Source organism: Echeneis naucrates, chromosome 19 (genome assembly GCF_900963305.1).
Source record: "Echeneis naucrates chromosome 19, fEcheNa1.1, whole genome shotgun sequence".
In the NCBI taxonomy this organism is placed as follows: Eukaryota; Metazoa; Chordata; class Actinopteri; order Carangiformes; family Echeneidae; genus Echeneis; species Echeneis naucrates.
This window is the reverse complement of record NC_042529.1, coordinates 6234433-6250926: the sequence shown is the minus strand read 5'-3', so window position 1 is coordinate 6250926 and position 16494 is coordinate 6234433. Positions and strand designations below refer to the sequence as shown.

Here is a 16494-nt window from a genome sequence, read left to right as displayed (position 1 = left end):
CACAGGGAGGCATAAAGAGCTTAGGATGGGAGGGGATGGTAATGTCTTCTCTCCGGGCCTCTTGCTGGGTCTGTTTCAGCTGAAATACGAGTTTGTAATTCTCTTGCCTTTTGCGGAGACAAACAAGAAAAAGTTGGCTATAGGAAGCTGACATAAAAAAAAAAAAAAAAAAAAAAGACAGAAGATATTTATGCCAAAAAAAAAAAAAAAAAAAAAAAAAGGTTCTCCAGTGTGAGAGGAAAAATGTCCTTGACAGAGTGTGATTGGCGAGCAAGTGATGACTCACCTCTCAGGCAGCTCTCTTCAGAGAGGAGGGGTCGTCGCTGAGAGAAAAAAAAACTCTGCCCTGTGCTAACAATGGTCATGGAAATTCCTCTCGTGTTGTAAATCATGTTCTATGCCTTAGGAGGGTAGACACACTGTAACTGTAGCAGCCACATGCATTTTTTAAGGTTGAGGGGATGGAGGATGTGACCTCAGAGGCCGGACCATCTGCAGTAGGACAGTTCTGAGATGTGATTGGACTCATATTTCTCAGTCAGAGACGATTTGATTGCAATTTAATGGTCCGAGTGAAGGCTAAACTTTACACGAACTTTCAAAATTATAACCTCATGAGCGACACCATCTATTAACCTTCAACTATTCCTTTTAGCTAAGTGGGCGACTAATTTATTTAACTGAACTTGCCAACAAAAAGCCTGTTTGATGGTAAATGCAAGTAATCTGACTTCTGAGCGAGAGAGAGGGAAGAGAAGGATGTGATGAGTTTTAAGGACTACATGAGCTCCAATCCTACAATGATACTTGGTCATTGTATAGCTCCTAATTTTCTGTGAAATCTGGAGAGCTGAATTTGTGATGATTATGAATTTCTATCATGCAGTTGCTCATGAAGTGGATTTTGGATTGGATGCTATCACACAACCCTTCTCCCTGAATATGACGCTACTACACCAAATGAATTATACTATGCCCAGTGTTTATGCCAAATTAGATCCTCCTGAAAATGTGATGGCCAAGAGTAGCTCCAAATTAGAAACAACCCCCCTCTATCTCTGGGGGGATGGCAATTATCACAGCCGATACTTGGTGGCGTCCAAAACTAATTGCATGATTGCTGCAAGAATTTGGCCCAGAGAGTGCAGAGTTCGGGATCAAGCAACACCCAATCTGTAGCCTCTGCAGGCACAGATGGTCACTGGTCAAGACAACCTCAAATAAATGTGTCAAAGTGACATTCAGATTTGTCTGCATGCTGCACTCAGGGCAAATATTAATGATGCTATGAATTTTGACAGACTCCAGACACGACACACATCAAACCAGCGAACAACATGGCTCAACCATCTCCATTGAAATTCTGAAACCTGCATGAATTCAGGTAAGATGCTGCATTTTATTTACTCAAACAGGAGCATGATGGTCTAATAACATCATGGACTTCTCTTGACTTTAATGCACTGACCCACATCCTCTGATATATTGAGATGCACTTTATTGTACTGACTGCAGACAGATATGACCTCAGAAGATAATGTAATAATCATTATTAATTTCTCAATGGGGAAATTTGCATGTTAAAGCAGCATCACAGAAATTAAAAAATACAAAAGAATGAACTACATAAAAAGGTGGAAAAATAAAATTGGCAGAAAGATGACTGTCAGATCCGAAAAAGCAGGAAAACAACTTCGCTCTCACACGGTATTGTTTCCTTCTGGAAGGCCCTGACAAAACAGGCCTGGCAGCTGCTGTCACCCGAAAATAGCAGCAGACTTAGAGACGGGTGGCGAGCCGAGTGACGCTGCCACGTTGTTCACTCTAATGCAATATCTGTGGTGAAAGTCACACACGAGCCCCCTGGCACCAGAATCCACAGGTGGCAAACGCTCTTGCGTCTTTGCCGCCAGGCTGCAAACATATCAGTAGACTATCTGTCCTAATCTGAAGCCAAGGGTCATCTGGGAATGTTAAGAAAAGGGCAAGTGCGGTCAATGATGTCTGAATCCTTTTGTGGAAAACGTGGTGATGAAGCAGCACTAAAGGAAAACGCTCAGTCATGTGAGGGATATGTGCTTCTATGACTTGTGAATGGCTCTGGGGACTTTTATGCTGATGGAGCGCCATGGTTGTCTCAGAGAGGAGCAAGTCATCCACAAGTGTTTGCTCTTCCTTTTTTTTTTTTTTTTTTGCTTTTTTTTTTTTGTAATTCATCATACAAAAAGCTTTTCCGTGTAGTGCTACATTTCCCATTGCTCACCAAGCCTCTCTCAGGAGGAAGAGGAGGAGGTGAGTTTGTCCTCCTGATTAAAATGCCCTACTGGCCCACCTATAATTTTGTTCTGAGCTCTTTTCTCCTCCTGCAGCTGCTACCAGGTGACATCAAAAATTGGAAACTGTCAAATCAGAAGACAATTTCTTCACCCAGTCATCCAATAGGATGTCGCCACATACTGACCTTGGTAATCCTCGACAACTGAATGGGCTTCGAAGCTTTTATTTGACAGCTGGTGACCTTAAAGTGAATTGTTCTTCATGCTGTCTAACCTGCCAGAGCAGATAATTGCAGTCATCATATATAATCGCTGCAGAAAATATTGCATATAAAAGCAGATTTGTTTATATCACCCAGCAGGATGGGAAAACGTGGAATTCTCTGGTAAGACAAGCAATGGCCGTGCCTGAATCCCTTAAATAAAAAGGAGATAACACAGAGCAGAAACAGCCTGGAGTTGACCGGCGGTGCCAAACAATCAGAGACAATTCATCGAACTCTGACTTTAATAACACAAGCTCTTTCCCACCTGCAGGTGATGTTAGTGGGCAAAGACTACAAAGTGAAAAGTGCCAGAGGGCAGTTCTGTGCTTCCATTAATAGAAAACCTTTCTATGGCCAGAATAATAGCTTTGCCAACCCCCCCCCCCCCCCCCCCCCCCCCCCCGATCTCCCCAGACTTCTAGAAGTAGCCTAAATGTCACTCAGCAGGATCCCATCATTTAAGAGATATCACATTTTCCCCCACAATACTCTAATCATCACACTCATACAGGTTCATTCGGATTATATTCTTCAGGAAAGTGTGACTTAATAGGAAACAGATGCATGACATTACAGGGAACCTGCGGGAGTCTTTTTCTTTTTTGGCACAGGTACAAGCTGAAGCCACCTGTTCAGCCCCCACAGCAAGTTTAGTTTGCTTTGACGCAAGCAAACAGTAACGTGATGACATTTTTGATGAATAGGGTTGGCGGTCTAAATGATGCAACAGCAACTTGGGGGAGGGGAAAGGCAAAATTGCATAAAATGACAGATGGGATCCTTCTGGGTCCCCAATCTGGAGGGAAACCATGTCCTTACATGGAGCATGCTGTTGACCTGAAAATAGAAACGTAAACACGAGGCTCCCTCTTTACTTGTTTTATTAGAATGCATGAAAAGCAGAGCTCTGATCTGCAGCAGATAAACATTTCCAGACCTGAAAGGTCATCAGGAAGCGGCCTCCCGGCGAATCAACCAGCCCTAAAGGCGAGGTTTGATCTTTTACAATCTGCTGAGATGTGAGGCCGACCGGGCGAATGAAGATCAGGCCTCTGGACCTTCCACAGGACTGCCTGCACCTGCTTGTCACTCAACATCCTCCATCAGAGGTCAACATTCGACTCAGTGTGCAGCTCAGCTCACTGCAGACGTGACGCTGAAATGTGTTGTGCAATTGTTGAGGCTGACACTCAAAAAATGTGTTTGCAACCGTCGTAATTAACCCTAACACACAGGAGAAAGTCATTTTGTCTAAGACGGAAAAAACAAAGCCCTCCAACTCAGAGAAGGGCACGTCAGAGATTACCTCAATCAAGAATCAGCTTCTTTACTGAAAAGGTTTGATTTGTGGAAGTCTTGATTGCGCAGTTTTTAAAAAGCGTCTTAAAAACTCAAATTACATTTTGCAGTGTTACATTTTGCATTCCTTTTTGTTGGTACCTTTTCACTTGTCAATCTTTTCCCCAGAACACAGTGTTATAATTGACTGTAGACATCAAGAAATCCACAAGATCAAACAAGATAAATAAAAATTGCTGAATACTGTTGGAAGTCTACAGCCGAACCTCATCTTTCCATAATCCTATCGCTGCTGTCAATGCGGGTTGAGATTTATTCTCTCCTCATCTTCATCTACATCACTGCTTAATAATTTAAGGAGGTTTAATTTGGTGAAATTAATTAGAGGACAAGCGCTTCATTTACCCCCACGTGCACCAAAGCTGTAATATCCAGCACTTTCTCCTCCCTGAACACAGAAAGGAAGTGAATTTAAACACCTGTCCATCCTCTCTCCTATGTAGAAATGAGCTAACTAATACAATCTGCCATAAAATGTTCTTTCAGAATATTTCAAGAGTAAAGAGGATTCTTGCAAAACTATATTTTCAAGGAAAAAAAAAAAAGCTATGTGGGTGAACAGCAGCTATTCATTGAACACAGGCAGACTGATGCAAATAAAAAAAAAATGTTTTTAACAAACACACAACCAGCCTTTCATTTAAGCCATAGTGTGCTCCTACTGGCCAGTAAAATTCATCTCAGCTGGCCTGCAAATAGGCTTTAATGTGCCCCCTAAACAGGCTGACATAGAAAACACACATCTGCCAGGTTTAGGTAAGCTGCAGTTGCCATGGTTACAGACGAGCACTGGCTAAACAGTTGTGTGTCAGGCCATCATGAGACAGAGCACTTGAGCTGCACGCGCATGCACACGTGCGCGCACACAGAGAAATGAGTTTAGGTGAGCGTTGGTGGTTCAAAGTAAAAGAAAATAATAATAATAATAATAATAATACAACAAATAAACTACGAAACAAGAAAACAGGACGGCTGTCGAGATGAGACGATGCCACCCCTCTGTCTGCTGTACGTTTCTGTCGTCATTCATCGTCACAAGCATCTGTGCCCGGGACAAACCGATAGAAGCTGCTGTGGGGACGAGCTGAGTTCAGCCTGAGTCATCAGAGTTTTACACAACGTTTGGAGGAAGATGATAACACATGCCGTTTTTAGCCCGAACTGGACAAATTTTATTTCATTCTGGGAATCAGTTACTTGCTTACAGCTACACACATTATCAAAAAACAGCACACACTTCAGCTGATGTGATGTTAAACAGCCACAGTGAGCTGAAGCAGGAAAATTTGCAGACAAACAAGGTTCTTTTTAAAAGCATCTTTTGCAACCAAAACACTTGACTGATGGAATGCAATGAGAGAAAGAAAAAAAAAATCTATTTTCTTATCTTTCAGCACAAATATGGATGCTTCACAAACACAAAGTAAGTGACTCATTAATATTCTACATCAAACCATAATCCTCGAATGTGGCTGGCCACCCAGCACTCTTGATTAACAACCTCCACACGCTGTGCCAACTGGAAATGCTGCACCACATTTAGGAGGGTGGGTGAAAAGTGGGATCAGACCCCCGAGCACTGCGGCAAGTGCTGGCATGGCACTCCGACTCATGCCATTTCATTTCATCACGCCTGAGCGTTACTACGTCCAGTCCCGAGCCTCAACATTCAAATCATGAAACACGGCCATTAAATAAAAAAATAAAAAAATAAAAGTGCAGACTCAGACGAATTAGCTTCTGACTAGGATCTCCTGTCTTCTTTTAATCCTGTCATACAACGTAAAGATGACGTGGGCGAAGAGGCATGTGATCTCAATCTAACAACGTCAGAGCTACCTGACAGAAACACCCTAATTCAGTTGGTAAATTGTACATGTTCCCTCCTTCCACACTAGATCTCTTTGTCTGCCGTCTGAGGGCATTATGGTGTATTTGACCTTAATACACTCTATAAATCTCTCCTCTTTGTAGCCGTGATTTTATTTTAATGCAGCTGCGTGCCTGTCGGCGAGCTGAGTGAGCAAGATTAGCGCCTCAAAACAGTATATTTATGCTGCGGACAGGCAGAAATAAATTCAAGGGAAATGGAAGTGTCCCCGATTTGTGGCTTTGTCAGATGTGAGCTCCTCCTGAGCAAGGTTTCAGGCTCATCCTATAATAACAAGTCTTTTTTCACAACGCACTCTCCCGGAAAAATACACTTTGAGGGAGTTTAACTGAGCTGAGCTGTCATGTGGAAGTTTGGGGATGATCGTGATCCGCTGTCACGCCCGATCTCACTGATGTCTTAACCGACGGCCTGCTGCATGTAGACTAAAGTAGGCCGAGATGTCAATCAAAGACTAAACGAAGGATGACGACTGAGTGTGAACTCACCAGGACTCTTCCTGTCAGTGTCTGAGCGGATATCATAACTCCGGCCCAGTCTTTGACCGAGGTCATCCAACCGACCTCACTGGCTGCTGCGTCATCCTTGTCCGCACGTTTGATGCCATCGCCTGTGGTGATCCGATGGACATCCTAAAAGAGAGAAGCATGCAGAACAATTTTATTTTTCACATTTAAAAAAAAAAAAAAAACTGCTTTCATATTCTAGTTGCTTGTTGCAGATATGAGCAAAGGTTAAATGCCTACTTAGTTATTTGGCTAAATATATTCATAAACAACAGGATTTAAAACCTGAATCACCATAATTACTTTTTGTAGCCACACCAAGCTGTAAACACAATACCTTATGGTGCAGCATTAGCATTCATTTTTTCATTTTTAGTTCTTCTTAGAAACACTGTGATAATTGTATTAAAAACCGTTGACAGAAGGTGATAATCAGAATGGTGAAGCTATGAAAACAAAACTATTAGCTGAATGCTCCAGAGCTGGGGGGGGCACGCAACAGATTTGAATGATCATGAATTTATCATGATCAAAAGGTCCATTTTAAAAATACATAGTGACTTCATCAATTGGTAATTAAAAAAAAAAAAAAAAAAAAAAAAAAAAAAAAGAAAACCCCTGTTTAGTTTAGTTAAAATATGACTTAATACCCCCCCCCAAAAACAAATCACCCATTCAAGAACAAAACCATCTTACTAAATTCAGCCACCAAGCTCGAGGCTTTCAAAATAAACCTACGCACATGCGTGCACACATGCATACAGTAAACATACAGAGGGAGAGCAGTAAAGAGACTCAGGACTGTATCCATGGCAGCCGCTGAGCTCCTGGTGTTTCTGCTCCGCTGAATGAGTGGGCTGCCCGTCTGCCTGCCTGCCTGCCTGCCTGCCTGCCTGTCTGTCTGTCCGTCTGGTGGGACTGGCGTGATTCAGAGAGCAGGAAATGGAGAGTGGATGCAGAGGTTAGCCACACTCCTGGATGAACTACCCCACTACTTCAAGGCAAGCACAACTTGGGCTCTTTACCCCATGACATCCTGCTCCTCCTCTGCCTTAATGGCGTCGCACATCACATTCTCTGAAGCTTTTCTCCTGCAGCTCTGGTTACTGTGCGGAGTTATTTGATGCAGTTCACGCAGTTAGCGGGGAAAAATAAGTGCTGGCTGTTTATATGGTTTCCATTAACCTAAGTGCCATGTGTGCGTTATTACAGTGGTCCATTTTGTCCTGGCGCTTACATCCAGAATCTTAGCATGCCGCATTCTCCAGATGCAGGATGGACTATTTTGCGTTGAGGAGTTGAGGGTGCCAGATTCAAACAACTCCTGGTATGCAACTATGCAACATGTGTTATGTTTCCACTCTATCATAAATCAAAAAGCCGGACGGGGTGCAGCACTATTGAAATGAGTGAAGAAACACATTAAGAATATGGGCTGCACAGTTGTGTCGCATGTGTTTGCCAGCAGTCTGGTGTCAGAAGAAGGGAGGTTGGAAAATAGGCTTTATTCTTACCTGAGCTTAACTGGCTGACATGTTTTGTCTTTACTATTAATGTTGTGTATTAGTTGTCTAGTCTGACTCGAACACACATGCACCACCCTACAGATGAAAGAAATGTGTATTCATTCACCACAACAACAACAAATACAGTACAGACAGTATGATCCCATAATAACATTATTCAAATTGTGTTGGATATGTTGTTGAATTAAAATAGCCTGATCTGCACCATGTTTTTCTTTTTGTATTCCTCTTGAAAATAAAGTGGAGATACATGATAAGTGAACAACTTATGTCAAGTTCTACAGCGTCCTCTTCGTGTATGATTACTTATCTATTTTACACATTTTTTATGAAAAAAATGCTTTTAAAAATTGCCCACAGATACCAAGGTGTTCAACCACCATTATTATTATTACCAAACAGCTGACTGCACAAAGAAATTCAATCATGTTCATTAGTCAGAGACAAGCAGACCACCAGCACAGCATGGTACACTTCCTAGCCTGTCCAAAGCCCTGCAGCACTAACCTGATAAGACTATAATAACATGTCTGGTCCACTTAGGCGCTGCAGCAGCCAACAAGATGCAGGCACAGAAAAATTCTGTGAAAAGGCAAAGCATAAAATAAATAAATAAATAAATAAATAAATAAATAAAACGGTCGGTAACAGGTGGGAACTGTTTTCAGATTCACTTATGAACTGCATTGTATTTGAATTCAGGGCAGGAGTGTCACATTTTGCTGTAATAAAATGAGTAAGCACACTCCTTAGCTGCAGTTACTGTGAACCAAACCACAGACTTTGCATCACTTATTTTGGAAGAAAATGAAAAAAATAAAAAAATAAAAACTACCCAGACTAGCCTTAAAACAGAGCCTCTGGGGAAGTTTAAGTCAAATCACACTTTTGAATCCCCTTAAGGGGATCAGAGTGAGTGGATCAGGCTGTGGGTTGGAGACTGGAAGGAAAAAGAACACGCAGTTTGCCTAACAGACAATAAAGCTGCATATTTCTGTGAACTGAGGAGCCTCTGGGTTGTACAGATTAAAACCAGGAAGGTCTCTTACTAAACCATATCACTGATGAAAACCGATGCCAAATTAAACCAAGTCCCACAATGTAACATAACATGATGATAATAATAATAATAGTGAAAATTTGCATACATCAATAAATGTTGAGCTCAAAGTGACAAATGTTTTAAATCATTGTGTTGATATTTTAAAATAATTAACACGGAGGTCACTCGTGCTAAGCATCATAATTAGCGCTGTCACTGTGATCCCATTTGCATGCTGTCATTAGCGTTTAGCTCAGAGCTGAAAGTTTAAGTGTTTTATCTCTTGTTGATGCAACTTTCAGCATTAATACACAACATATCTCCTGCTGCCTGCAGGAAACAACTTCTAACAGGCTTGTTATTTAACCGATTCAAATTTCGTCCTATATAAATAGGAGACACTTAATGAAATGAGATTCATTGGACACATTTTGTTACTCTGAGATGATGGAACGAGTGTTTGTGTCAGTAAATTGAGCGAGATATTGTTTTGTCTAAAGGCTGATGATGTCAGCCGCGGGTTCTTTAAGGACTTATGGTCACTGTCATGACTCCAAATGTTTCTAAAAATTTAGAAGAGAAATCAATAATTATTTTTTGATGTATTATAATATTTTGGTCTGGAAAAAAAAACCCAAACATTTCTGAACATTCACATAACCATTTCCAACTAAACATGTTTTTGTTTACACATTTAGTAAACTAGTGATGTGACACAACAAGAAATATCCAATAAGAAAGATGCTCAGTCTTTGTCTCATTCAGACTCAGATTCATTCAGAATTGGGCAACAAGTAAAAGTTTCATCCCAATGAAACTGCATCGTCACAGCTCCTTATTTAAGCCATTTACAAAAAAAATAAAATAAAATAAATAAATGTGTTTTAGATAGAAATGGGGTTTCTGTACTCTGAAGGCGCTCCTATTATTTATTTTTCAGGCATTCTTTACTTGTGGTATGATCTAAACGTAGACTATGGTACTGCTAAAGAATTCATTTTGTGTTTCTGACATCCTCTGAAGGCCTATTCACAGTTTATACATTTCATATGATCTGCGCGGTCTTTTTGTGGGCTACACATGAAAGGCTTGACCCAACGTCGTGACACTGCCTGTGCTGAGAGAAGAGACAGATACTAGTCCGCCTTAATTGGCGTCATGCTGTCATCCCTCAGCACTTTGGTGATCAAATCTAAAATGACCATATTATTACTTCAAAGATTCACAATTTACCTCCAAGCTTGTGCACAATTATTTCTTAAACAGAGTCAGAGAGTAAAGGTGAAGATTAATTTTATTTTTCTTCATTTAAGCCTCAAATTGATGTTAAGTTACACTGTGTTTGTTAAGTTCGCTGTTGTGAAAATTGTATCTTTAGTTTTATCGAACTGTCTACAAATCAAGAGGGTGAAACAGTCTTCCACTGGACTTTATTTTGATGAAACGAAAATAGGCAAGATCAATTTTTAATAAGCACAGACACCAAAAAAGTACATGTAGTCATTAAAGCCACCAAGGAATTACATCCCCTCTTTGTCACTTTGATCAATAGTCTAAGGCTCCAAATTTAGCTTTCAGTATGCCGCCTAAATCTAGTCCCCCTGACACCACGGGCCATTGATCAACAACGTAAGCCTATTATCATGAGCCGCCATGATCATTTCTCAAAAGGAGTGCATTAAAATAGAATAGAAAATCTGGCTCATGACATAATTTCTTCAAAGGTGAATAAATAATTAAAAAAATATATTAATATTAATCACATTAATAATGAATCTAGATATTCTCAGCAGAGGACAAACTTCCTGAAATATCTGCACTTCCTGATTGATCTATATCACCCCTGCTGTGTCAGGACGGGCGGAGTCTGTGTTACTTTCAGCACCTGGCTGCGTGTCTGTCCGCTCAATGAATGAACACAACTATTTGGTTTATATCTACATTAATGTACAAACATCAGAGTGTAGGAAGGTGAACCTCCAGTTTGGGGCGAAATTCAGCTCGGGATGCAAGAACATGGATGCTGCCTGCAATCAGGAGCTAAAATTGGACTCTTGTAACGCGTGCTAGCATTAATGAATGGCTCACCTGTTGCCAAACATAACACACCAACTTGAAATAAGAACTTTTGTAAAAATAATAATAATAAAAATCAAACTGCAATACAAATGAGTGAAATGACACTTTCAGTCTTGAGAAAGCATGAAGTTCTTCTTTTGTCCTGACAGAGGAAAAAGCAGTAGGCTCCAGCTCTGCTGAGATGTTTGAAATCTGGTTAATCTGTTGGATCGCAGACGATGCAGTGACAGCCAAGCTGCAACATGCTGCTGATATTATGCAACGTGAGCGGCAAATACTTGCCTAACTAATTGCACAGCCCATTAAGCGGACATAACAAGGAACATAGAAGATTTCTTAACAACAAAGACTGACAAACTAAATTGCAGATAAAAAGGTAGGATTAGATTACAGATGAGAAAAAACGGACACAGGACGTTATCAAACCCTGCAGCAGAAAACAAGTTTGTTTCAGAAACTGAGAACAAAAATAGTTCATTTTCTAATTGTGCTGGATGATGTAACTGTTGTGCAGTTGTGCTGCAGTAATATTTACTCTGCTTGAGCTTTTGGCACTTTGTGCGTCTGTGTGTGAGTGTGTGTGTGCGTGCGTGCCTCAATGAGGTGGAGGCAACACCAAAGTGCCACTCAGCTATTCCGGCTTTCATCATTAGCATTCATCTCGTAATTACAATATTTCAGACAGCACTGTAAAGCCCCATGAGAGCAACTCTCCATTTAAATCATCAAATGACACCCACCCCTTCTCGACCCTGTGCACCTGACGCAACCAAGACCTGAGTCACTGCCAGAATATTCACAAGGCACACTGACCGTCCAATACCTGCCTGTGTGAATACCCTTTAAAAGACCAAAAAATCAGGGATATCTGGGATTGCTTGAACTTAATGTGTTTAACTACTACAACTGCTAAATACAAATGAAGGGTGATGCATGGAGGGACTTTATAATTAATACTGCACATTTACACACTTAAATGTCCTGACAACTATGCGTGCTATGATTCACAGCAATGTTCGTATAAACAACTAAATAAACAAATGTGTATCAATGTAAATAAGATGGCTCCTATATGCCACATAATAATAAAAGCATGTAATTTATAAAAGGCCAACCTGTGTGCTTAATGCGAACATCAGCGTGCTAACCTGCTAATATTCCAAATGCGAGCATGCTGATATTTAGCAGCTATTGGGACAGTAAAAATCAAAAACGGTCAACCTCGTGGTGGCACCTGGGAAAAAGTCAGCGGTAACCGAAATGATTCGCAGTTCATCCCGGGAATGATGGGAATTTTTGCAGCAAAGTTCAGCACCATCTATTTTCAGCTGCATGTGTTGCGGGTCAAATCTCCAGCAGCTCTGCTGAACGTCGTTTAAATAAGAAAACATTTAAACACACACCTTCAATTAAAACTTGCACATAATGAGTCTGAAACATGAGGAAGTGGCCGCCACAAGCTCGTCATCCTCCTACTGAGAATACACCGCCAATTACAACGAAAACCATTCTTTTCTTCCTCCTAGACAGATAATAGCCGTCATTCATCAGGACCTCACAAATGTCTTGTTTCATCGATTACCATCAGACTCAGAAGGCAGAGCCATGGAGATAGAGGCTCAGTCTCAGACATGAGAGCTGTCAGAACAGAGCAGGGCAGTGAACGCCTCGCAGAGGGGAAAAAACAAACTCCTTTTCTGAAAATCAGAGAAGGAGGAAACAGATTATCATCTTCCATCTACAAACAATGCACTGAGAGCTCCTTGTTTGGGCTGCTAATGACATGCACAGACGGGGAAAGGGTCGGGAGGTGTTCCTCCAACACAACCTGCCACATCTCACAGCCTAGACAACTGCATAACACAGAGAGATTTACTCTTATAATGAAATCCTTTGCTTGCTAGTTGCTTAGCAACAAAAATACTGATTCATATGGCACATACCGTATGCGCCTGACATTGCATTTCTGACACTTCGGAGAAAAGGTTGATTCTTGGATGAGAGAGAGAAAGAGAAGTGTGAGAAGAGGAGTTGCAAAAATGAATGCCAGGAGAGCAATAAAGGCAGAGAGGGGAAGATTGGAAGTGAAAGGATGACCCATCTCAGGCTGCCTCCCACAGAGAAGCACAACAGGTTGGAGCTCAGCACATTCACTTGGCAAAATCTGAGCATGAAACACAAAATCTGACTACTCTCTTGTATTCACACATGAGAAGCATTTGACTGTGGACTTATTTTCGCAGGTGCACCTCTTTCCATTTCTGAATTTCTATTAATAATACTGAGATGCAAGCTCATTCCATTATTTTATTTTATTATTTTTTTTTACATGTAACTAAAGCTGAAGCACTTCAGCTAATCTTTCACACACATTTATCAAGAAAGAAAAAAGAAAAAAAAAGTTGATTCGCTGGTTTTTTTCCACCTTTTTTTACCCATCACAACTTGGTCAGACCAAACAAGAAGCAATTAGAAGCCATCACCTGCAGCAGCCATTTATTTTTTTATGCTTTAAAAGACCAAGTGATTCATCTAACTCCCCAATATTCAACAGCAGACTGAAAAGCAATTGTTAGTTGCAGCACTAATTGTAACCAGTGACACCAAAGCATGGAAATGATACAGTTGTCTCGTTCAAAAGGTCACTGCTGCCACCCGCACGTGCAGCTTTTGCCATTTCTCTTCCACCCAGCCTGTCTGGGAGTTGGATGCACATATATTAGGTATAAAGATAAACTGCTCCATCTCCGGCGCTTTTATCAGCTTGTCCATCTTTGTCTTTCAGGATATGAGGAAGGATACGAACTTTATCTTTTACTCATTTAAAAATCTAAAGCTAAGCCTGATGAAAAAGGGATTTATTTATTTATTTATTTTATTCCCCAAATGCAGGTCTGCGGCCTTTGGAAGATGGTGTCACAGGAATTGTGTAACAGGGGAAAAAAAAAAAAAAGATCTAGTGGCAGTCCACCTCAAATGTTATGAAAATTATCTCGAGGGATTACATTGTGACGAGTGTTAACCTCCACACAGACGCTCAGATACACACCACCGGTGACAGAATTGGATATCCCTACAATGTCTGACTCGTGTAGCAGCAGCTGACTGGCTCTGTGTCCTGAAAAACTATTTCTGACTTTTGTAAATGAGTCCAAAAAAAAAAAAAAGGTGCTGTGTGCTTCACTGGAGAGTCTGAAGCAGCAAATAATGATGAGCTTGGCCGTGTTCACAGCAACACAGATTTAAAAAGTATAGTTTGCATATGAACTAAGACTTCAGCATAAAGTAGCTCGGAAACTTGTGTTTGTGGGAAGAAAAGCTCAAAGAAAGCTCATAGAAGGGTCTCACTGGGTCTGTGGCTGAGAGCAAATAAAACTAAACCCACAGGCCAGTTGTTAATATTAAATTTAGTCCAAAAGTAACAAAACTACGAATGGATATATTAAGTGATCCTACTGAAACACTTAAACTATGTCCTTATAGATCTAACCAAAACCGAATCACTTGGCTAAAATATGAACGAAATGAGTGAATGAATCTTAACCTTCCCAGCTCGTTAGCTGACTTTCTAATTAAACTTACACCCAACAAACAAACGAACAAACAAACAGGAGGTGGCTCACCAATCACAATCAGCCGATTCAGCCCACACAAACACCTTCACCTGTGCAGTGACGGCATCTCAGTGTTGCTGAGTGCTTCAGCCAACAGTTTGTCATTCGGACTACACAGATTTCATTTGGAGCTCGTTTCATAAATCAAACGTTGTTGTTGCGCACAAACAGCCGCTGAGTGCGGCGCCGGTCTGCGGGGTGACCCGATCACAGCCTACCTTCTTTTTGGCGTTGCAGTGGCAGCACACGGTCCACAGGTATTTAAGAGTTCTCCACAGGAGGATTATGAAGAGACCCCCAAAGAAAGTGACCATGGAGGACGCGAGGAAAGCCCACCACATCCGCTGGCCGTTGCTGTCACAGGGCACATCTGCTGAGAACGGGATGATCACATCCATCTTGGATATGTGGATGGACGGGTCCGGGGTGAATTTATCCCTCTTTTTCGGCATTATTGGCTCGTGGTCAACAGCCAGCTAACCCCCCCCCCACCACCACCACCTGATGGACAAATAAACTCAGCCGGGATTCAGGCGCTTTGGGGAGCTCCAGCCAGCGCCCCCTGACGCCCCAGCGGCTCAGCCATGTTGAGTCAACCACCTTCCGCCCCTCTGCCTGCTCATCTGGCTGCACCGGGAGAGGACGGTAGAAGTTGGGCCGTGAGCAGACTCACACGTTAGATAATTAGGAAAAAAAACAAACAAACAAAAAAAAAACCAACAACTTCAAATAGAGGTATCAGTCGTGCGCCTCAAGACGCGCGTTCGTGGCTGCGCGTCATCGTTTGAATTTTGCGTTAAAAATAAAATAAATTTAAATAAAGTAAAAAATAGATTTTAAAAAAATAATAATAAATCACATTTTCACATGAAGCCCGGAAAACGTCAGGATGTGGCGGGCAGTCCCGGTGGATGAACCGGGGCTCTGTGACTCCTCCAGCCCGCCTCGGCGCGGCTTTCTGAGGCTCCGCGCTGCTGATTGCTCTCCTCGCGGTGAAGGTCGCGATTTATCGATCTCCTCTTCAGGCAAATATCGCCTGACACACCGAATATGAACGACTCAGCCAGTGACACGAACAAAAGGAACCGCGGCCGCTCGTTGGAAGTTGCACGCCGGCCGCCTGTCACAAACGCTCGTCGGAAGATGGCACCGCAGATTTACAGGTGGCGGGGGAGGAGCCATCTGCCAGCAGCCGCAGACGTCGATGCTTATCTGGCTGTTTGCTTCATTATGGTGACCGCTTCATCCATTTTTCAGGATTTTAATCCCAGCCAATTTTGGCCACACTCATTCATCCGTGGAGTGGTCGGATTTTAAAACCAATTTTCAAACATGAAAAGGTGCCCAATTTAAAAGTGTTCTTTTTATCCTCCTCATACGTGTGAAGTTTGCCCTAACATAATTATAGACCCTTATTTTGGAGAGAAAAGGTAGTTTTTACCCCCTTTGTTGGTTTATATGGTGAAAATGAAGTTAATACTTTAACAGCAGCATCTTCCCTTTGCAAAGAGCACCAGAGATGCTGAAGTGTGAACATAAATGAAGTGAAATAATATCCAGAGGGAAGCTGGTGAAACAATCCATGAACAGGTGTTTTCTGGAACAAGTAGACTGTGGAGGTTCACTCCGCCTGCTGGACAAAAAGCGCATCGATCTTTGAGGTCCAACTTTACAAAGATCAGCCTGAGTAATTTTAATAATCAAAAGAAACCGATTTAAATAAATATATATAGTTTGCTCAAGTAAGATTGAATAAACTTGAAAAAGAATAAACGGACAACTTAATTTCTTTAACTGTAATTGGTTTTTAATATTTTGTAGAAATATTAACCTTCATTAGGAGAAAACCTGACCTAGAGTTTCATCCAAATTGAAGATGAAATGTTGACAATGGGATCTATTGAAAATCTTAAGTGGTGCATGTAAATGTGCTAA

At 41.5% G+C, this 16494-nt stretch overlaps 1 protein-coding gene across 10 annotated transcripts in view; it reads right to left on the bottom strand.

Annotated features, from left to right (window-relative positions):
* The window catches only part of LOC115060064 (calcium-activated potassium channel subunit alpha-1), a 72931-nt gene extending 57930 nt beyond the window's left edge, over positions 1-15001 (bottom strand). For all 10 annotated transcript variants that reach the window (XM_029527885.1, XM_029527886.1, XM_029527891.1 and 7 more), the window contains exons 1-2: positions 14778-15001; positions 6281-6424 (exon numbers count right to left, since the gene is read on the bottom strand). In XM_029527885.1, coding sequence (XP_029383745.1) covers positions 6281-6424; positions 14778-14957 — 324 coding nt within the window. In that variant the 5' untranslated portion in view covers positions 14958-15001. The remainder of the gene's footprint in view (positions 1-6280; positions 6425-14777) is intronic.
* Between the last annotated feature and the right edge of the window lie 1493 nt (positions 15002-16494).